This window comes from Pleurodeles waltl, chromosome 4_2 (genome assembly GCF_031143425.1).
Source record: "Pleurodeles waltl isolate 20211129_DDA chromosome 4_2, aPleWal1.hap1.20221129, whole genome shotgun sequence".
Classification (NCBI taxonomy): Eukaryota; Metazoa; Chordata; class Amphibia; order Caudata; family Salamandridae; genus Pleurodeles; species Pleurodeles waltl.
In genome coordinates, this window is record NC_090443.1 from 1,049,853,665 (window position 1) to 1,049,877,688 (window position 24,024).

The 24,024-nt window shown below is 48.8% G+C and overlaps 1 protein-coding gene across 10 annotated transcripts in view; it reads right to left on the minus strand.

Moving 5' to 3' along the window:
- Nucleotides 1–24,024, minus strand: part of LOC138293717 (equilibrative nucleobase transporter 1-like) — a 383,365-nt gene that overhangs the window by 39,006 nt on the left and 320,335 nt on the right. For all 10 annotated transcript variants that reach the window (XR_011203087.1, XR_011203090.1, XR_011203089.1 and 7 more), the window contains 2 exons: nucleotides 21,456–21,595; nucleotides 10,572–10,693 (listed from right to left, as the gene is read on the minus strand). Coding sequence is in view for 7 of the 10 variants with exons in the window: in XM_069233048.1 (XP_069089149.1) it covers nucleotides 10,572–10,693; nucleotides 21,456–21,595 (262 nt within the window). In the remaining 3 variants the exon portion in view is untranslated. The remainder of the gene's footprint in view (nucleotides 1–10,571; nucleotides 10,694–21,455; nucleotides 21,596–24,024) is intronic.

Genomic DNA, 24,024 nt, shown 5'->3' on the forward strand with positions numbered 1-24,024 from the left:
ACAGAATGCATATGTGGGTCAACCTTGGGGGACTGGTGCTAAACTCAATCCCTTAAACATGCTCCTTTACAGACTATAGAACCCTTGTGGAGCTGCAATAAAAGTTACAGGCATTGGGTAGATGGGGTTTGTTGCAGGCGGCTGAAGTTGTAAAGACTACGGTTTCCTGCGGAGAGTCATAGCTTGAAAACAGGACACTCACAGAAGAGACACTGGGACCTCTGATACCTTCATCAGAGGGGGCAAGTGCCTCTTTATGGATGACTCAATTGACAATGTTCAAAACAGTACTGAAGGCGATAAGTTTGTGTATAGATCAAACACAAAGGTATGCCTTCTTGCTATGGACTAACCCCACTCCATACCCGGTTTTGCATGTCTAGTGTCTGACACTGTGAGTGACTGAGGCTCCCCAAAGGTCCCAGCCACATGTGCTCTGTTTAAAAGGAAAACCATTTAATCTAAAGTTGCCGCACCCGACACTTTGATACATCAACTGTCTGTCTGCAGAAGTTTCCGCAGTTGCAAAAAGTTGCAATATTGGATGGATGAATGAAGAAAAGCTTTTTTCCACTTGTACTTAATAAGCAATATATATTTATGGAAGGCATGTTTACTGCAAAGCTTGTAAAAAACTAATTATATCTTTATTTTGGTAACTTTCAATTGGAAAGCCCTATCAAACTAAATTCTGCAGTTACATAGGTTTTCTGTAATGAACAAAAACATTGGTGTGGTCAGATGTCTGTTAGTTGCCGGGCTTAGCAAAATGCTTTAACTTGGTAAGGCTAGTAATGGGCATTCCAAGCCACCCCCTCTCTAAACAACTCTTGCATCATTGGTTGCTTTTGATTTTGGGGAACAGACTGATTGTTGGAGCCAAAGTGAGCTGGACCAGCTGTGGGCATGGAGTTAGTGATTTTCTTTGATGGATGGTAGAAACAATTGAAATGGTGGTCCTTGAAGAGTGGAAACCTCATCACCAGGAAGGAAAACCTACAGCAGGACACTTTCTGTAACAAAATATAATGTGAGGTAGCATCTTACTTGAAGCAGCATCCCAAGACCAGAATCTGGGTCACAGTCTTGTGCAATGTCAGAGGCAGGAAGTTTCAGAATGAGTCCAGTTAATTCACAGCTCAGAGCCAACAGCTGACTAGCAAGCCCCTTTGAAGAGGCTCATTTGGCCCACTCATAGACGAGACATGCCTGAACCAGATAAAACAAAAACATCTCCCTACTTACTGCATGAAGAAATCCTGTCTGCTTCACAGAGGAGGCCGAAGTCTCCAGCTCTGCCTTGAATATCTGGGTGAAGAAACCTGCTCTGGAGCAGAGGTGCGGTCATCTCCCGATCCGAAGGATGCAGGCGTCCAAGTCTAGTCAGTGAAGCTGGTTTGCTTTGGTGCAACTTCTCTACTGTGCATGAAGATTGCAGACGTTCTTGGAACAAAGGAACCTGTTTTATGCCTGGAGGAACGCCAGTGGACCAGTTACAACTGAGCATTTCTCTGCTTGCCCCTGTGGGACTTCCTCCGTGTGGCTCGAGAGTGCACAAAGTCTCGCCAGTGCCCCTGCAGAAAATCCCAAGAACCAACTGGATGTGATTTTGTTCTGTAGATGTGAGCTAGAGTCAAGGAGAGGCACTGTGCAATCTAAACCTGTGGCATGGTATCTGAACAACCAGCTCAAAGCATTCATGACTTGGGTCCTAATTTAGATGTGGGCGGGCAAGATACTCTGTGAGAACAGTGACTGACATTCCGTCCACCAAAATATAAATCCCATTGTATCCACTGTGACGCAGTAACTCGCCCTCCCAGATCTAACTCAGGGCCTATATCAGCAAGTGGCTTTAAAAGTGTGTTGATATTTCTGCACCACTGTCACAGACGTGGCCTCTTGATGCTTTCGGCAGCCCGTGGAACTGTTCGAATGGAACCACAGATTCTGTTGCGGGAGAGAGTCTTGGCGTCTGGGGATGTGTTTCTCTGTTTGGTGGCTTTGTCTCATTGAATCAGCCGCTGGTCTGTAGGTTGGTGTCAGAAGTCAGGCCAAAGGACTTTCCCAATTGCTTATCTACCTTCTAAGGTGGTAGACATGCCCTGCAGATGGAAATAACTATGCAGATACCTAGCCACACGCTCATTCCTTCAGGCTTCAGAATCCAAACAATACTGCTTAAGCAAGGTAAGGACTGAGCGACTATCCTACTTATGTCTCAAGTTGCATTCCGGCTAAGAATGCCGCCTCTGGCCGCTTCCCTCAGGTGGAACGCATCCTTGACGTGCTTGACTAGTGTCTGCTTAGAGAGGTGACGACAGACGCAAATGCTTCAACCATCCAGCCTGGCAGGCTCGTCTTAGAATGACTTGCTGTGGGGCAGCAGAACCGACAGCCACACCTGCTGGGCCTGCGGTCTGTACTTCCCGCACAGAGCAGACAAACATCTCCCTGTACAGGTGGGTTTTTGAGGAACATTGGCGAGCAATCTTACCATTAATATTCACGTTCAATGCAGACAGAATTGAGGATGTGGGCATTACAGCATCTTCCTGCAATCTCAGGGCCTTGAGAACCCATGGGTGATTAGCGGCGCTCTACAAATCCTTGATTGATTGATTGATTGATTGATTGAGAACTACTCAGGGACCAGAGTAGTGTTCTCCGATTCACAAAGCAGATGCGACTGTAGTTACTATAGCCAGCATGAACGACAGAAAAGGGAAACATGTCCTTAGCCACCTTATTGAGTTCATTTCTTCTTTAACCTCTTTAGAAAGGCAGGAGTTATCAGTTCTTAAAACAAACACAGACTTAACTAAAGTGGGCACTTACTGCTGCTAGCCACACTCTAGTAGAACTAGCCACACTCTAGTAGAACTAGCCACACTCTAGTAGAACTAGCTAGCCACACTCTTGTAGAACTAGCTAGCCACACTCTACATGATCATGAAAGCCCCACAGGTGATAAAGTACATAAAATAAAAGTTAGCAACAGCTTCTTCTTCACTCTTCCGTCAACACGGATGCAGAAATAAATCTCTTATTCTTGGGCCTGAGCAGTTCAGCTACGAGTCTTCGGACAAGAGTGGAGGCGTCTACCTTTACTCCTGTACAAGTGAGGTCTAAGAGTATTTCTGTGTACTGAGCAGACTGGTACGGCATGAGCTCTAATCCCTATGGTTTCCTCCTCTGTGTAGGACCCAAGATCACCAGCGGAATGAATGAAGCTGCCCTTCAAGGTAGTAACTGATTCCATCAGACACCTTTGGGTACTGGAAGGATCTGGTTGAACAAGAAGATCCTCTCCGCCGAGGGGTACGCCACCTATTCTGGTATGTTGAGGATTTTCCCTGCAAATATGAGTTTCTCGAATTGGGTAAAAAAGGCTTTGTAAACTCCCTGTTACGGTGGTGCACTCCACCCAAGAAGTGAGCAACAGTCTGAGAGTTTGATTCTGCATTTTTAAATTCTCTTTTCATAAAACAGGAACAATGTCCAACTAGGAGTAGGGACTGAGGGAGAAAAAAAAAAGAAAAATGTATTTTTTTTAGTGAGGAATTCCTCCCGCAATTAGCTCTTTCATTCAAATCCCCAGGATAAGGGAGTGCACGTCTTCCGAGATAGGCTGCAAAGATTAACAAGCATTGGCAAAGCCAATCGGTCTCCACAATGCCTGAGCTATTGATATTGTCAATGTGGATGAGTTTTCCCATTATTGAGATAATAAAAAGGTCACAAGAAAGAAAAACCTAAACATTTCAGATGGGGCAGGAATAAGGAATCAATTATCTACACAATCTGAAACAAACAAATGCCTGCTTATTTTTAGCTGAAAACATTTAGGTGGATTTACCAAATTCCACATTTTATTTAAGGAAGGTGTGCCTTCATGCAAAGCCTGTGGAGGTCAAGTGTGGCAGGATACGAAACACGATAAATAATACGCACATATTGGCTTTGTTTTCGACAACCCTGTTTGAGGGCACTAACTGAAGACTGGAAAAAAAACCATTACAAGTTTGTCTTTTCCTGCTTCGGCGTAAAGAAAAAAAACAAGACCTACGATTACACAAAATTGCTGTGTTGATTTCCCTGCCAGTGGAGGTTGATGAGCCGCACTTGGCTCCGACTGAAGCTGTCATAACAGAAATTGAAACAAAGTCCCCGAGCAGCAACCCTCGGAGCCCTGCTCCCATAGCTGCTCTCGGGCCCGGCCAATGTCTGCTCCAGCTGTAGGGTGCTCCATTGCAACTCATCTGCCAGAAGCTGCAAGCCTGGACATTATGTTTAAAATAGAGTGTCGCGGTGGGTGAACTGGGAGAGTGGAAAATAAATGAAAGTCAAAAAACAAAACAAAACAAAAGAGGACTATTGGGTGCGGCTTGTCTCGATAAACAACATGCCTCGTGAAATAAGAGTCATTTTAAAAGGCCTGGGCCTCAGCAAAACATTTGCCTTTGTTAATTTCAGAATGTGTGTTTCCATTTCAGATTTTTTTTTAAATCATGAAACAGAATGAAGTTTGAAACAAGTAAGAAAATGGTACAGCAACCATGCCAGGGCGAGTGAGCAGGGGAATAAACAAAGACACACATTACTGCACGACCTGCAGATGGAAAGAAGTAACAGGGTTGAGGGCGGATGGGAGGAGACGAAGCTTGTGCAAATATGAGCACTCGTTTGAATTTCTGCAAGACAAAGAAAAAAGTAGGTCCCAAAACAGGAGAAGTGGATGGACACACGTACCTGGACCATGCTCTGGGTGAGGGCCAAGCACAGGAAGAGGCAGGGCACATTCATGCTATGGGCAAACGGGAAGGAAGGATATGAGAGTGATGCAGAAGCAAACAAATGGTGAGCCTGTGTGCGGGCTGTAGCCAACTGATTGTTCACAACATGTCTCGAAGAGACAGCGCACGCGCTGCCTAGCCGGGACCTAAAAAGCTTTTGGCAAGCATGCAGTGCGAGTTAGTTGTATCCCAGATGAGCTCATCTTGGCTATCTAGAGTTAGCTTTGAACGAGTTCTGAGGCGTTTGACTGGTATGTTAAGCTGAACATCACTAAAACCATGGGCGCCATGCTAAGACCCTGTTCCGGGTAAAGGATGATGCACTGCAGTGCCAGTGTGCCAAGTTTGTTTGCACACACATAGGTAGGATGTCCTGAGATCAAGTGCTGCCATAATGCTCCATCCATCCTTGAAGGCAGCAAATCCACAAAAGATTCCCCTCCGCTGGATTTTTTTACGATCAGAGATAGAACATTCCCTGGAGAAAGGATGCTTTTCTGGAGTCTGTTCTTTTTTTTGTGGAAAGAATATTTTTTCAGGGGTGGGGAAACTATTTCATTTAAAAACCTCCCCCAAATACTGTTCTGGCAAATGGTTTATTCTTCTCCTCCTGGGGTGCTGTGATCAATCGGGGTAACTAATGGAGGGCGATGACCCGCTGGCTGCAATGGCCACATGAGCATCTTGTCCTCGGTCAGATAATTTCCTAATACCTTCTCTCGAGATAGCAATCTCTGCAGGAAGTGCTGTTGGGGCCACTGGATATATCCTCATAGGGAGTGCCTAGGGGTGCAGGGACTCTTGTGTTCATGCCTGATTTCTCTGCTGTCAGCTGACATGGCCTTGGCCATTCGGTTTCTCCCTTTTCACATGCAGGGTCTCCTCAATGACCAAAACAAACAGCGAGCCTCAACTAAATGTCCGATTTGGCCCTACCTCTGGATCCTTGACTAGGAAACCTACAGTGACATCACACCAGCAGCAGCATGTCTTGTAATGCAGTATTTAATATCTAATGGAACTCTGATGCAATTAGAAAAGCCCAACTGTATATTGTCAGCCATGATTCTCTCTGAGGACTTTTGACAATACCAGCATCTTACTCCATTGATTTACACCCTAACGGGTTCTTACTACAGGATTAACCGGTGATGCGACTACGATGGGATCTGGACCTCATATTGCCCTTCTCAAGGCTTCAATAAATGGCCTTGCCCTTTGTGAGGGAATTGCACTTACAGAGCTAGGATTCATCGGTGTCCCTGTTGTTGAGCCAATGACAGAATTGGCTTCTGGATTTCAGGCCGTCTGGTGATCTTGAGGCACTTCCTGTGTGTCTACCTGGTCCTTGTGCCCTGGCCTGGCAGTGGCTGGTGAAATGAGGGGGACACGCAATACTTATGTGAATACTTTGGTGTCCGCAAGAACGATTTGAAAAGTCTTAGGTCTGCTGACACTAATTTAGATTAGGTCGTAAACTGTTTCTACCCATACCTGGGTGCACTGTACATGATTTCATTGGCAGGGAATGTCTACGCTAGTGCTGCACCAACTACCTCACATGCGAAAGTTGCTGCATAACGCACCGAATGGAGTCACGTAAGCTCAAGGATGCAGCTACTTTTAAAAGTGACACAACGGTATAAATCCGGAAGCCATGCCACTGAATCTTGAGGTTCAGTCATGGTTAGAGTTGCCCAGATGGAGGTGGTTCATCATCGGTGTGATAGATTTACTCACATTCTAGGGAGGCCCAGACTCCCCTGCACCCAATTACGCACTGTGACTCGGTGGACTCTTGCTATTCCATCCTCTTTGAGAAATATTTTCTACTTCAGGCTACCACTGACTCTCCAAATGGCTTTGATTTCTTTAAGGGTGCCGCTGGCACCCGCAAGCTTGTCAGAATGGGTAGCGCTGGGATGGAAAATACCTGCACGGCTTGGGAGAGTATGTGCTCCTTCCTTATGTTTCATGTTAGAAGGTCACCAAGGTTTTACCTTCTTTTTGACGCATGTGCCTGACAGATGTCTCCCATGTAATGTTGCAAGCGCCACCAGCTAACGGTTAGGGCATTCCTTAATCCAGACGTGACCAAAGAGAGAACAGGGTGCTAGAGTTCATGTCCTTGTCCGTCTCCAAGCCTTGAGCAGTGGGCACAAACTCAGTGGGTGCACATTTTGTGACTTTGTACCAGGAGACACCGGACCAGAAGGGAAGTGCACTTCAGAGTACTGGAGTGACCCCCAGGCTTCAAACGCACCAGGGCAGAGGTCTCTGGTGGACTGTCTCCGGGCCAGGTCAGGATCAGACTAGGGGAGCTGTGTGCCTGCCCTGCAGGGGAGAAGCCCGACGTCAGCTGACGCAGAGTCCGAGAACTACCCTGAAGAAACAGAAAGTTGTCCAGAAAGAGTCCAGCAACCCACGAAGTGTGGAAGCTGTGAGAGGCGACTGTACACAACACTTGCTGGTGATGATGCAGAACCCCAAAGAAGGTCCGGCTCTGCGCACACCATAGTGTGCTCCCTCCATCCCTGAACCCTGCAGGACCAGCATGCTGCCTGCCCAGAGAGCCTCAGGCTCCCCATGGGGCTCCTGTGGATTTGTCTCAAGGTGGCTGGTGTGGCCTACGATAGCTAATGTGGTCTACAAACCCTCATTCTGCAGACTTCAGCTAAATCAGTGGGCAGCTGCTAAAATGCTGTACTTTAAACCCCAATGTGTGGCTGATCCTGGTTGCTATGAACGTATATCGGTGACTGAAAGCGCAGAATATACCGGTCATGTCAACACGTTCCATGACTTTACAATTCCCATGAAACACGTGGTTCCCCAGATCTGAGCCGAGGTGTGATTGTGGCTTGTGCTACCCCCACCGCGGCTTCTAAGCACTGTACCTCTAGGGATACTGGTGGGCACGAACAGAAGACCAGATCTAGTGCCCTCTTCTAAGGGGTCTGCTTTGGTAACTGCTGCCCGTCTCCCTTCATGAGGTTGGTATACAAGGGTGGCCATGTTTGGGTGGTGGGTCGAACGAGGCAGAGGATTACACGGACACCAGCACCACTCCTGACATGCAAGGGAGGCCACAACATGCTTTCATTGCATGTTCCCTGCATGCAGTGACATCCTCACCGCCACCGATTATGTCCACCCAATGGTCCATGGTGGAGCGCATGCATTGGTTACGCTTCTCCAGTGGAGAACTCAGAAGATTGGTCAGCGAGATTGCGCTCGTTGTGGGCGATATAGTACCAGAATACTGTCATCAGAACATCACGTGACCTAAATATTATGTCCTAAACATGCTATTTAATAATATTGTCCCACTGGAATTAATAATATAAATCTTTCTGCAAATATTCAGTAGACAATATCATCAGATATTCCTCTAAGCAAACCTCACAAGCAGCTTTTCACTCAAAAAACGGAGATCAAAACCTGTAGGACTGCTGTTCATGTAATTTGTAAATACTGCCAAAGAGCCCTCTTGCCTTGTTCTAGTATTGTGGTGGGTTCCTCTTATTGTGTTATTTATGAGCAGTATTCAAAGATACGCTCTGAATAAAGTATTTTCTTTTTTGAAAAAACAAAACCATCCATAAGTTGTCGCTCAGAGTTCACAGCCTGCCTTGGATGGCTCGACTTCGCGCCCTGAGGGTCACGTGGTAAAGGGTTGACGCTGGTGCTCAGGTTAGGTCCAGTTGAAGGCAGACCCTGGGCCTAGAGAGGTTAACGATTCCATTTGCCACAACTGGACCCCAGTGACCCCTGGACACATGCTCCAGTTCTGGTGGCGAGTGACCAGGGTGGCACAACTTCTTTTCTCTGCACACACGCGCTTAAGGTTTGCAACTGGATGATCACTCATTAGTGGAGACTGATCTCAGGTCAGACTAAGTTAGTCTTTGGACTGTGGCATTCTGGCCAGAAGAACTGGGGTTGAAATCAGTCAAGGATCTTGGTTCCAGAATAGACCCAATACTCCTTCGTCATAACTGTTAGTCTTCTGCGGACAATAAACCCCTTCCTTTCTTGAGGTTGACCTGTTGGCAGTCCCAACTGGGCAGCACGCTGTTTGGATTAAGTGACATGCCTTTCGGTGGATTTACCACTGTGCACTAGCAGCAGCTCCAAACTGTGTGCCCTTCCAGTTTGTGGTTGAGTGTTGGGCACCTTGGCAGTATTGTTCACCACTTGAGAGGGTTGGGCGTGCTCCGAGCGAAGAAAGGGTCATCTTCAAAACACTGTGTGATTCTCCATCTCAGGGTCGTGCTCAAAGTTCTCGACAGGCGTCACATGAGAGGGGGCGCTTGGCACATACGTTGCATTGAGATAAAAGTTGCATCTATTTCTCTAAATGCAACTCATGAGTCTAAACAAAGTCATAAAAAATTGAAGGATATCCTTTGTTTAAGACAAAGTTGTGGAGCATGGTATGGTGTGTGCAACCTCTGGTTGCGCCTTAGACAGGACGATGACCTCCCAGAAAGCAGCGCTCTGAGCCCGTGCCTCTAGTGCAAACTCAAGAGTAAATACGTCAACGGTAGCCTAGTGGGACTGGGGCCTTCATGGGCACCGCAACTCCACTGCCACCTATGTGGAGTGTGTAGATATTTCATGTCACCCTGGATCACTCCGGATTTTATGCAGTATACACATATCCAGCATCAGATTACACTATGCTGAAGATGCCAATATGTGAACCGCAAGGCTCACTTCCAAAAAGGTTTTTTTTTGGGAGGCTGCAGTCAATTTTCTGAACAATACCTAGAAGGTGGCATCTGTGGATGCTAAATTCACCAGCGGGCGAAAACTACATTAAGGCGAACAAAATGCATAAACTTCGGCTGCATCAGAAACTGAATGAGTTATGTTATGGAGATTCGGGGAATAGTTAATTGCAAGACAGTTACAGAAGTTACAGCCCGCTACATTACAAAACAGCAAGTGGAGTAACTGTGCAAGGATCTTATCGTGACTCAGGGATGTGCCCTGGCAGCCCTCAGAAACCAAGGCCCTCATTACGAACATGGCGGTTCAGAACGCCATGCCGGCGGTGGTGGAAAATACCCTGTGGGTTCCCCCGCCAGGAAAACACTGTTTCTGCCCGCCAGCCCAGCAGAATGTCTATTATACAGCCGGCGCGGTCTCAAGAGGGCTGTCGGTCTGTGAAAAGACCGCCAGCATGAACACAGCGGGGTTTCCCGCCGTGTTGATAATGACCCCCTAAGTTCTTAGAAGGCAGGAAAAGCAAAGATGTAGTAGTGTTAGTGGGAAAAGTCTCTCTCCCTAGAATTCGCTGTGCCCCTCCTGAGGGAACATGTGGTTTGCTTATCCCGGACCCTTATAGCCCATCCTAAGCCGGCCTTCTCTAGAGGGACTGGTGTCGGTAGTGGTTTGCCCTCAGTTATACCAAGAAGCACTAGTAAGGTTTCACCTGAGGAACACTGATGTCTGGCAGGTTTGAAAGGCTGTCAAGTTGCAATATTTCAACTGAATGCTGGATAGGCAAACGCTTGAACCTTGAGAATAGATTCAAACTGGAGATGCCTGGTATGAATGACTGGGCTGCGAACAGGGGACGAAAGTTACTTACCTGCAACCCTGGTTCTGAAGTGTAGGGGGGGTCAGCAAAGCATCCGGGCGCGAGTATACGGGACGTCCAGCGGTGGCACTTAGTGGATAAAGCTGGATGGAGAAGGAGGTAAAGGCAGGAGAGACTATGGCAAACCCAAGAAGCTCTGAGAAAGGAACCATGATGGGCACAGTCACCTCTGTCCAGAAGGGATTTCGGTCCTTTCTCGGCCTCTTCTACACTCCTGTGGCGGACGCCATCTTGAGAGTCGGGATTCGCCATGCTCAGGCTGTACGAAGCGGACTTCTGACAAGTGATGCTGCGAATGAAAGGACATCAGTGTTAGGCAATCAGTCACATCTGACAAGGAAACCCTTCGCACCACAGGGACAGTCTACGTCAGTGGTTCCCAACCTTTTGACTTCTGTGCCCCCCCCGCCCCCTCTTTATCATTACTGGACCCCGGGGACCCCCACTGAATCATTATTGGGATCCGGGGACCCCCAACTGAGTCATTACTGGGAGCTGGGGATCGAATCTGTTAATATTAGTTAATTTTCTGAGTTGTCACGGACCCCCAGAGGAGGCTTTGGGGACCCCCAGGGGTCCCCTGACCACAGGTTGGGAACCATTGGTCTACATCAAGAAATGCAACAGAGGGCGCGGCCGGGAACGGCGTTTATCCTTTAAAGGGTGGACGACACAAAGAGTACATTTGAGTTTTCAAGCCAATGCTACTTAAAATCTCCAGAAGGTGCAGGAAGAATAACCCAAGCCCCCAACCATCTCAAGTGGTCTGGCCATGCAAGGGGGGAGCCAGAAAAATAAAATAACGCCCACTTGGAGCCACATGGAGCGAAATGTCCTAGATAGGAGCCGGTGGGCACTCTCCGCCAGAGGACAAGGCTTCGGAATGATGCATTTTACAGAATGATTAGGAATGAATGTGGCCACAAACTGCACATTTACCAGCACTGACGTATTTCTTTGAGTTATTCTTTCCTTTTTCTCTCTCAATTTTTTCCTACTTTTGATTTATTTCTTTTCTCCCGTTTCCTTCTCCTCCCTCCATTTTTCAATCTTTCTTTTGTTCTGTACCTTTTACTCCTAGGTGCCTTTTCAGCTTTGTCCTTCTATACATTCATGTTTAATTGCCCTTCTTGCATTCCATCTTTTCTTTATTTAGTACCATTCTCTTATATCTTGTTCCTTCCTTTCGTCTTGTCCTCCTGTACCTCCTTCACCTTTCTCCCATCCCTCTTTCTTGCGTTCCTTCCATTTACTAAGTCTTTATTTTCTTTTCTTCCACCACCTGTCCACCCGTCGCATTTATTTTCCTTGATTCATTCTATTTTCTGCTTTCCTTTCTTTCTCTCTTTTTCTTTGTTTCTGTGTTTCTTCCTTTTTCTTTTTGCTACCTCTTTCTCCAAGTTTTATTCTTTTCTTCTCCCTCCTGTTGTTGTTCCCTTTCTGTCTTCCTCTGTCTTCCCACTCTTCTTCCGTCCCTACGTTCCACCTTGCTTTCTTTTAACTTTCATTCTTTCTTTTTATTTGCACTATTCTTTCCTTCCTTAAAGCTAGTTCATTCTATTTGCCTGTAACTTATTTTTTCTTTAAAAATCGAAACATTTCGCTTGCATTCTGTCACCATGTGAAGCGCTCATGTAATGACCTGCTCCAACAGCGGACACTGCTTATGTAATGACCTGCCCCAACAGCAGGCACTGCACACTGCTCATGTAATGACCTGCCCCCAACAGCAGGCACTGCACGCTGCTCCGTCTCTAATCCCAACAGCAGGCACTGCACACTGCTCATGTAATGACCTGCCCCAACAGCAGGCACTGCACACTGCTCATGTAATGACCTGCCCCAACAGCAGGCACTGCACACTGCTCATGTAATGACCTGCCCCCAACAGCAGGCACTGCACGCTGCTCCGTCTCTAATCCCAACAGCAGGCACTGCACACTGCTCATGTAATGACCTGCCCCAACAGCAGGCACTGCACACTGCTCATGTAATGAGCTGCCCCAAGAGCAGGCACTGCACTCTACTCATGTAATGACCTGCCCCAACAGCGGGCACTGCACACTGCTCATGCAATGAGGTACCCCACAGCAGGCACTGCACACTGCTCATGTAACGACCTGCCCAACAGCGGACACTGCTCATGTAATGACCTGCCCCCAACAGCAGGCACTGCACACTGCTCCGTCTCTAATCCCAACAGCAGAGACTGCCCACTGCTCATGTAATGACCTGCCCCAACAGCAGGCACTGCACACTGCTCATGTAATGATCTGCCCCAACAGCGGGCACTGCACTCTACTCATGTAATGACCTGCCCCAACAGCGGGCACTGCACACTGCTCATGTAACGACCTGCCCCAACAGCAGGCACTGCACACTACTCATGTAATGAGGTACCCCAAGAGCAGGCATTGCACACTGCTCATGTAATGACCTGCCCCAACAGCGGACACTGCTCATGTAATGACCTGCCCCAACAGCAGGCACTGCACACTGCTCATGTAATGACCTGCCCCAAACAGCAGGCACTGCACACTGCTCATGTAATGACCTGCCCCAAACAGCAGGCACTGCACACTGCTCATGTAATGACCTGCCCCAAACAGCAGGCACTGCACACTGCTCCATCTCTAATCCCAACAGCAGGCACTGCACACTGCTCATGTAATGACCTGCCCCAACAGCAGGCACTGCACACTGCTCATGTAATGACCTGCCCCAACAGCAGGCACTGCACACTGCTCCGTCTCTAATCCCAACAGCAGGCACTGCACACTGCTCATGTAATGACCTGCCCCAACAGCAGGCACTGACCACTGCTCATGTAATGAGCTGCCCCAACAGCAGGCACTGCACACTGCTCAGGTAATGACCTGCCCCAACAGCGGGCACTGCACACTGCTCATGTAACGACCTGCCCCAACAGCAGGCACTGCACACTGCTCATGTAACGACCTGCCCCAACAGCAGGCACTGCACACTGCTCATGTAATGAGGTACCCCAAGAGCAGGCACTGCACACTGCTCATGTAATGACCTGCCCCAACAGCGGACACTGCTCATGTAATGACCTGCCCCAACAGCAGGCACTGCACACTGCTCATGTAATGAACTGCCCCAACAGCGGGCACTGCACTCTACTCATGTAATGACCTGCCCCAACAGCGGGCACTGCACACTGCTCATGTAACGACCTGCCCCAACAGCAGGCACTGCACACTACTCATGTAATGAGGTACCCCAAGAGCAGGCACTGCACACTGCTCATGTAATGACCTGCCCCAACAGCGGACACTGCTCATGTAATGACCTGCCCCAACAGCAGGCACTGCACACTGCTCATGTAATGACCTGCCCCAAACAGCAGGCACTGCACACTGCTCCGTCTCTAATCCCAACAGCAGGCACTGCACACTGCTCATGTAATGACCTGCCCCAAACAGCAGGCACTGCACACTGCTCCATCTCTAATCCCAACAGCAGGCACTGCACACTGCTCATGTAATGACCTGCCCCAACAGCAGGCACTGCACACTGCTCATGTAATGACCTGCCCCAACAGCAGGCACTGCACACTGCTCCGTCTCTAATCCCAACAGCAGGCACTGCACACTGCTCATGTAATGACCTGCCCCAACAGCAGGCACTGACCACTGCTCATGTAATGAGCTGCCCCAACAGCAGGCACTGCACACTGCTCAGGTAATGACCTGCCCCAACAGCGGGCACTGCACACTGCTCATGTAACGACCTGCCCCAACAGCAGGCACTGCACACTGCTCATGTAATGACCTGCCCCAACAGCAGGCACTGCACACTGCTCATGTAATGAGGTACCCCAAGAGCAGGCACTGCACACTGCTCATGTAATGACCTGCCCCAACAGCGGACACTGCTCATGTAATGACCTGCCCCAACAGCAGGCACTGCACACTGCTCATGTAATGAGCTGCCCCAACAGCGGGCACTGCACTCTACTCATGTAATGACCTGCCCCAACAGCGGGCACTGCACACTGCTCATGTAACGACCTGCCCCAACAGCAGGCACTGCACACTGCTCATGTAATGACCTCTGGTGGGGTGAACTGTGCCATCATTCACTGGATTGTCCCATTAAACCTGAGGACTCTTTAGCCCTGACAGGAAGGCAGAACCCTGCCATTAATAGAGAGGTACACAGACCCTGCCAGCAGATCAGGGTGTTATTAAAACTGAGGGGGCCCTGAACACCACAGCTGGCTTCAGGCCAGAACACTGCCATTAAAGCCCCCCCCCCCCCCCCCCCCCCCAACCCAGTGCAGGGGACACAAGCATCTCTTTGCTGCACCTCTGACAGTTCCCTTCACCAGGTCCCATAGAATGTGTGTAAGTTTCGTGACATCATCTGGGAGTTTTGAGATCTATTGCAGCATCATTCACCGGGGGGGGGGGGGTGCATTTAAATCCGACACCGAGAGCTCTGCTCTCTTTATAAACCAGGCTCCTCTGAAGTGAAGAAAGAGACCGAGGTGGGCGAAGTGAAACAAGGGGGGGTAGTGAAGAAAATTAGCTGGGAAGTGTGCAGAAGGGCAGAAAAGGGGAGTGAAGGAGAAGGGTGGGGGGACAGGGACAGGAGGCGGGAGAGTGAACATGAGGGAGTACAAGAGTGAGAGAGCAGGAGAGAGAGGGGGCACTGGGAGGAGGGAAATGAAAGGGTGGAGTTAAAAGGACTGGAAACAAAAAAGAGAGAGGAGATGAAAGGACAAAGCGGGAGAGAAGTCGAAAAGCGCGAGGAGGAGAAAAGAAACGGGGGAAGAAGAGGAGAAAGCTGTGCGATGTGAAGGAAGAAGGAAAGAACTGTAAAGGAGGGATGCAGAAGCTAAACGAGGAGCTGGAGAGGAAGCAGAGAAGACTGGAGAAGCGAGAAAGGAGGGAAGATGGAAAATGAGCCCAAGATGGAAAATGAGCCCAAAAAGAGGAAGGGGAGAGTGAGGAGGATTAATCAATGAAAATGTGGGAATAGAGGAGGGGAGAAGGGAAGTGAAGAGAGAATGAGAAGAGATAAATATTTATAATAAGGTGAGAGGGGAAGAGCTGGAGAGGGAAAGGTGTAAGTAGGGAGGAGAGGACAGGGGGTGCCCAGGGCACAGAGGTGCCCACACAGCCTCCCTCCCCCATCTGTTCCCACAGCCGCCCTTGGGCACCCGTCCAGCTGGTACACGGGGCTTATCAGGCTGTTTGTGACAAGGCGGCCGCCCAGCAGTGGAGGGAGGGGAGTGTCAGAGATAGGGAGGGCAGACACTGCAGCAGGGCAGAGGGGGCCGTCCTGGGCCATATCAAGACATCCCAGGGTGTCCCCGAGTATGGCACACTGTGCCAGGGCAACATACCAGAGCAAGGGTATGTAAGGAACATCTAGGCCATGCCACCCAATACCAGGCCATCCCACACTTTTATAGAATATGGCACACTGTGCCAGGGCAACATATTAGAGCAAGGGTATCTAAGGCACATCTAGGCCATGCCACCCAATACCAGGCCATCCCACACTTTTATAGAATATGGCACCCAGTGCCAGGGCAACATATTAGAGCAAGATTATCTAAGGCACATCTAGGCCATGCCACCCAATACCAGACCATCCCACACCTTTATAGAATATGGCACACTGTGCCAGGACAACATACCAGTGGAAGGGTGTCTGAGGCAGATATAGGCCATGTCACCCAGTACCAGGCCAAGGCACCCAGTACCAGGCCCTAAGCCATTGTAGAATATGGCACTCAGCGCCAGGGTGTCATAGTCTGTTCTAGAATATATCACCCAGGCCCACGTCTCTTTAGGGTATTCTAGCACATGCCCTCAAACCAGGGCACCATAGACTGTTCTAGCAAATGCCACCCAGTACCAGACCATCCCATGCCTTTCTAGAATATGGCACACTGTACCAGGGCGTCATAGTCTGTTCTAGAATATACCACCCAGTACCAGGCCATCCCACACCTTTCTAGAATACGGCACACTGTGCCAGGGCTTCATAGTCTGTTCTAGACTATACCACCCATTCCATTTTACGCCAATCCAGGGTGTTCTGGAACATGGGGCATAGAACATAAGTCTGTTTTAGAACATGCCCCCAGTGCCAGGGCATCATAATCTGTTCTAGCACATGCTGCCCGTAACAGCCCATCCCACACCTTTCTAAAATATGGCACACTGTGCCAGGGTGTCATAGTCTGTTCTAGAAGATACCACCCAGCTCAAGCCATCCCATGCCACTCTAGGGTGTTCTGGAACATGGGTCATCACAGGCTGTTCTAGCACATGCCACTGTACCAGGCAGTACAGCACCACTGCATGAGAGTTCAGCATTTGCCACATAAAGCCAGGTTTAAAACGTGGCACCCTATGCCCTTTTAGGTCATGCTACCCAGTACCAGGGCATTACACGCTCTTCTAGATAATGGCATGCGGTACCAAACCAACCCATGCAATACTAGTGTACTCTGGAATATGGCCCGGGGCAACATAGGCTGTCTAGATCATGCAACTCTTTACCAGAGCATCAAAGGCTGGTAAAGATCCTGCGAGCCATTGCCAGAGCACTATCGGCTGTTCTAGATAATTCCAAAGGCTGTTCTAGATCATGCCAACCAGTACCAGGCCATCCCACATCATTGCGGAACATGGCACACAGCCTTGTGGAATCACAGTATGTTCTAGACCATACTACCCAGTACCTAGCCAACCATTCCAAACGATTCAAGAACATGCCAAACAACATCAGAGCATCTCAAGCCAGCTCATGACATCAGTCTGTTCTAGATAATACCATCCAGTACCAGGCCATCCCTCATCATTCCAGGGTGTTCTAGAGTATGGCACACAGTGCTAGGGAATCATAGGCGGTTGTACAACATGCCACCCAGTACCAGACCATCACCAACTCGTCTAGATTCTGGCACACAACACCAGGGCATCCCATGCCACTTCATGACATCATCGACTACTTCAAAAGATGCCACTATGTTCCTGGTCATTTCAAGCCATGCCAACCAAAGAAGACCCCATATTCCAGAACATGCCACTGAGTTCTGAGCGAGGACAGCCTGTTGCCTCCACCACAGTCCCTTTCTTGGCTGACAGCTGCCACACCATGATCACGGGCAGGCTGGGCGGCCATGATGCTTTGGTGCAGCCATCTTGAAATACTCTTGGTGGCATCAAGCATACTCTGCCACCAAGTTTCAGGGGTAGGAGATAACTCTAAGGCTACCATCAAGGCATCCCTGTACCAGCTCCACCTATCATAGCTGCCCCACTGTGGAGCCATGTGTCCCATGATTTGGATATCGGCATATCATTTCAGGGCAGCAGCCTCTACCCAGTGAAGGCCTTCGAAGTGAGGCTTTGGGTGTCTGGACTTTTATTCCTTGTCATGTGTTCCTTGCCTGCCAGGGTGAACTGCGGCTTTGTAGCAATTGAGCAATGACGTGTAGGAAAGTACCCTCTTTTTGGCATGTTTAACCCCACATTTTGCCTGCTATCAGTATGCTTGGTCTGTTTTCACTTGGATCCTGCTAACCAGGACCCCAGGGATTGCGATCTCTCCCTCTAAATCTGGTTGCTTAGCACTTTGCACATCCCACAATTGGCATACTGGTGCCCCCATATAAGTCCCTAGTATATGGTACTTAGATACCCAGGGCACTGGGGCACCAGGGGTTCTCCATGGGCTGCAGCATGTATCGTTCCACCCACGGGAGTCCATGCAAAATGTGTCTGCAGGCCCGCCGCTGCAGGCTCCATGACAAGGTGCATGCACCTTTTGACCACAGGTCACTGCACCAGGGCACTGTAAGTCACCCCTATGGTAGGCCCTTCCAGCCTAGAGGGCAGGGTGCAGGTACTTGTGTATGAGGGCACGCCTGCATGGGCAGAGATGCCCCTACGAACTTCAGTTCCATTGCACTGGACTTTGTAAGTGCGGGGAACAATTTTACCCATGTACTGGACACAGCTTACTCCTGTAGTCCAGCTACATAATGGTAACTCCGAACCTGAGCATGTTTGGTATCAAATATGTCGTAATCATACCCCAATACTGTTGCCAGTATTGGAAGTATGATTCCATGAACTCTGGGGGATCCTTAGAGGACCCCAAGTATTGTTCCAACCAGTCTTCTGGGGTTTTCTGAGCAGCCCAAGCTGCTGCCAGCCCTCAGACAGGTTTCTACCCTCCTGCTGCTTGACCAGCTCAAGCCCAGGAAGGCAGAACAAAGGATTTCCTTGGGAGAGAGAGGTAACACCCTCTCCCTTTAGAAATAGATGTTACATGGCTTGGGGGGGGTAGCCTCTCCAAGCCACCGGTTTGCTTTGAAGGGCACATTTGGTGCCCTCCTTGCATAAACCGGTTTGCACAAGTCCAGGGACCCCCAGTCCCTGCTCTAGCACGAAACTGGACAGAGGAAAGGGGAGTGACCACTCCCCTGCCCATCACCACCCAAGGGGGGTGGCCAGAGCTCCTCCAGGTGGCCACTTGATTCTGCCATCTTGAATCCAAGATGGGCAGAGGCCCCTGGGAGCATCTGAGTGGCCAGGTCACAGCCCCCTCCTGGTAGGTGGTCACCTTGCTAGGTGACCAAACCCCTTCCCTGGGCTATTCAGGGTCTCCCTCTTGGGTAGGTCCTCAGATTTGACGGCAATATTCCAGCAGGACTCCTCTGCATTGTTTACTTCATCTTCTGGCCACTGGAACTGCAACTGGACTCTCAAATCTCAGGAACTGTCAATCTGCAACTCCAGCGACGATTCTGCTTTGCAACATTGTTTCTCCGGCTCCTTCCAGAAACTGCAACATTTCCCTGGCTGTGCATCCTCTGAGGTCAGCGAGACTTCACCCTGCACCAAGAAGCAAGAAGGAATCTCCCTTGGAGTGAGGGAGTCACTCCCCTGCATCTGTAGGCACCAACTGCAATGACAACTGGCTATGTGGATCTGCTCTCCTCTGGAACCACATGGATCCTGCATCACAGGTGGTGGTCTGGAGTGGTCCCCTTGGTCCTGTCTGACAACTGTCCAGCTTGGGAGACGGTAAACCCTTGCCTCTCCTTGCAGGTCAGTACCCCTGTGCATCGTGACTCTTGCAGCTACCAAGGCTTGTTTGCTCCTCCTCCAAGGGATCTTCAGGCTCTGTGTAGCCCTGGACCCCAGCACTCCTTCCTGCAAAGCACAGTGTCTTCCCTGCTGCTCCAGCGACGTGGGACTCCTCTTCGGGTGCGCTGACTGGGCCTCACTATGACTTCCTGTGCCTGCTGCCAGTGGGGGCTGCGACTACTTCTGATGACTCTCCTGACTGCTGAGGGTCACCCCAGACTCTCCTCCTGGGGTCGCGTTCCCTGGGCCTTCCTGGCCCTCTTCAACCTTGCAACACTTCTTTTTCATCTTCTGCATTTGCCAAGACTTGCTACCAGCCACTGACCAACTGCAACCTGACAGCCGACGTGGGACACCATCTGCATCAATTCAGGGACTCCTCTTCATCTCCTGTGCTGCACAGTTGGTCTTCTTCATCTCCTGTCGACCTGGTCCTGCGTCCACAGAAGAGGGGGCAGTGTCTCTTACCACAACAGGACACTCCATCACAAACTAGACTTGGCCCCCTTCCTTTGCAGGTCCTCTTCTGCCAGAATCCACCTTTGGGACCTTCCAGTCTGGTTTGGGTCATGCACAATCCCTTTTCTAAGTCCTCCTGTTCGTTTTGGGAAAACCAGGTACTTAACTGTGCTCTCCTGGTTGCTAGGGGTCACTTTGGTACTTATCCATTGGAGTTGCTAATCCCAACAGCTCCCCTCTAATGACTCCACATCCTTGGGTGGAGGACTATCCTGCATTCCACTTTCTTAGTACATGGTCTGGCCCTCCCCTAGGGCCCTCACTATTTTCTAATGCTTTTGCCAATGCTTGCTGATTTTATGCTCCTCGCTGACTGCTTTTGTGTATATAATTAGTGTGTTTACTTACCTCCAATTGGGTGGACTGGCTATTAGTATTTTAGTATTTGTGTTACCATAATAAAGTACCTTAATTTTTGTAACACTGTGCGATTCTTTCATGTGTGATAGTGCTGTGTGACTATTGCATAAGCTTTGCATGTCTCCTAGATAAGTCTTGGCTGCTCATCCACAGCTACCTCTAGAGAGCCTGACTTCTAGGCATTGCAAACACTTCACTAACAGGGGATACCTGGGCCTGGTATAAGGTGATAACATCATAGGTGCTCACCACACACCAGGCCAGCTTCCTACAACATGCACCTTCAGCAGTCCGTTTACGGTCAGAAAAAAACCCAAATAACTTATAAGTACTTTGAAAACTACAGTATAGTTCACAGGTTCAAATGAGTGTGGGCTCAAAATGACAAACATTAGGACAGAAAATCAGCTTCAAGGTCTTGTGTCACCTTTCTACTCAGCACTGCTCCATCATTCGCTCTCACCAGTCCAACCTGAAGGAAACACTTCTGTACAACAGAGCATTCCAGAGAGTGGCTGGGTAGATGCAGTCTACAAGGACTTCAAGGCCTATGGCAATGACATTGGACTGCGTGGAGAGATGATCCTGTAATATTGCAGGTTTTGTTGAAGGATGGGCAACCAATGAGGGATTATGTATATAGCTCAGCTAGAGCAAAGATCAGGAAAGTCAAATGAAAACATTTCTGTGATACACGTTGAGTTAAAACGATAAGGAAACTAATTCGACATGGGAAGATGATGGTGGACAAAAGTGAATAAGGGATTACCAACAGAAACTCTTTTCAAGGACTTCTGCAGGATGTCTTTAACCCTAGATAAAAGCTGTTTTGCAAGCAGGCAAATGGTAGCAGAGGACAGCAGGCCATGCATCTATGTGGCATGCATGATCACTGAAGCAGCACACGGCTGGTGTATGACAAGCCATGCCATGACAATGAGTTTGGAGACCTCTTGGACTGCAAGAGATCCCTTACAATCCTGAAGCAGAAGAGGTTCTGCCCGAGGGAAGTGTCTCTACACGGTTCCTTACCCATAGCTGTAGTCCTCAGGTACAGGGTAGGGGATGTGAGTCCGCGGCATCAGGAAGAAAGTGCGAACGAGATGCCATATGCTGCAAGCGGAGATGCATATGAACATGGTCATCAAGGTGAGGCCTTGCTCATACAGGACCTGTGGGAAGAAAGAGGAAAGGGATGAGGATATACTACTCCTGAAGCAGTGGCACTGAGCAGTTTTCAGAGACACAAACCACTATTTTCAAAAGAAAATTACCCTCTTGGCTCCCCCAAAAAAATATTAGCTTTCTAACCTAAGAAGGAGGAAGGCAGACACGATGAAGAGTAGAATGGGAGTTATAAATTGGAAAAAGTAAACCGGTCTATCAGTCTCTGTGGCTCTGTAAAGCTGCACCACCCTGCCCTTGTATGTTTTTCTGGATAGCCATGTCTCTTTCTTCCCGGGGGCTTGACCATTGAGTGGGACCACAGAAAGTGCTAGTCTATTTACAGTTCTCTACCTTCTCATAGCTCTGCTGATGACGGGGACACCCAAAATCCACCCTCTTTCTTATTGGCAACCATGCTTTATGGTGAGTGATGATGGAGACAGCCAGATCATTGTTCAAACCCACAGGTCTGTTTAGGTCTTGTTTACATGGTAGTCAGAGCTGTTTGGTTGAGAAAGACCTACTCTGAACTTACAGCCCAACCACTGCTTACCACTGGTTGGCTTTACTGTCACTCATTTGTTTGCTTCCTATTCAATGGCTTGAGTTCCTTTTCTTGTGTTTGATCGCCCCCTGGAGCATAGCCTCTGTACAATCCTATTGATTGTCTGACTTGTATCCTTCTGCTGCTTGTATTTAGGGAAATACTTTCTTCTTTTTCATTCAGCACTCTAAGAGGATGCATGTGTTTTCTAGGTTTCTCCCTCATGTTCTGCTGCCTCCATCAAATAATAGTGCGATGTGTTGCTCCCCCCCTTCGTAGCTTGTCGGTAAAAGCACAGCAACAGGGATATGTTTGCTGGGGTGTGGCTAAAGACCAGACTTTAATGATTGTTTTTGTTTTATATCCTGCATTCCACTTAATGCATGTAAGATTTATAGTGCAAGTGAAGAGTCATCAGCCATAGTCTTAGCTGACAGCTTAGGCAGAAGCTGTACTTAGCATGACATGCCTCCTCCTGGAGGCCCATAAGTCGGCCCCTTGGGTTACTATTGAAAACCAAATCGCTGAACCCTGTGGAAAGTAAATTAGGCGTTAGCAGGTGACTTGCTTTACATTCACACACTACATTTTACCTTTTCAAAATTCTATTCAGTTTCCTTAATTAAGTATTTAAAAAACAAACTATTCCTTTATATATTATATATACACACACACACATACATATACACATATAAATATACATATACACACACTAAAAAGATTGAATCCAATATACAGTGTGGAGATGCCATAAGATGTGTTTGCTTTCCCTCCAGCATTTTGTTTTTACTTCTTTTGTTTTTTAAAATACTTTACAGGCAAGCATTGGCAAAATCAACAGTTTTGCTTGGTGCTTCCATTTTATGGAGACCTGCTGGCTTTGCCAGTGCTTGTCACCTTTCTATTTGTGGAGCAGGTGCCTATGATCTTTACCCTCTAAAAGGTCTGTTCCGTCATCATAACTGGGGCCCTTTCCTTTAATCATGTATCAAGGACGGCTGTTGCATGATTGACAATGGGAGCGATACAAACAGCCTGGAGAAGGTTACTTTCCCTTGGACTACACGTGCTGAATAGGAAGTTAAAACACCTCAAGCTGCACAGACACACGCTCCTGTGCGCCTCCCCGGCACTGGTGAGCCTGGGGTGCGGGGGAGGGGTCCAGCGCATTGCCCTTGTCCCATATAGCTCTACTCGGCTGAAGTGACACCTCCTAATCACCCATCTTTTGTGTTGTGGTCCTCTCCCTTGGCAACAGAACTGACGTGGGCCTCCAGGGTGATGCAGGTATACATCATGCCTACACCAGCTGACCTGCTCCGACTGGAGATTTGAGCTCAGACCAAGCCCTTAAATGTTGGCCACCAGCAAGGACAGGTGCTCTTTTCAGACGGAAGACATACACGAAACTTGAAATGCTGAATACTCCGATACGTTTCGGCATGTCCCCTTGGTCACCAGAGTGATATAAGTACTAGACACCATCAAGAGTACATCTTCAGTGTCTCAACAGAGATGAAGACTGCACACCAGTGTAGTCAGAGAAAACTTTGGCCTAGGAGCGGAGCCTCAGCATGGTTGGTATTCTTCCTCCAGACTGGATTTTAGTCTGGAAACCCAGATGAGACTTCTTGATGCTTTAAGCAGTGAACAAAAGGAAGATCTAACATTCCTGTCTGCCAGGAGGAGTGATCCGATCCCTTGGAAGAGCTGCACGAGGCTCAGCTGAACAGGAGGACCTACATGAAGACATCTCGATGAACAAAGTCTGCCCAGGAGTCACACGGTCACAGCAGTCCAGCTTACAAGACGGACTCCAGGACATCTGTTTGAGGAGCTGCTCCATCACCTTCGCACAATGAGGAGGTTGTGCCAGAGTTATCCTGGGTC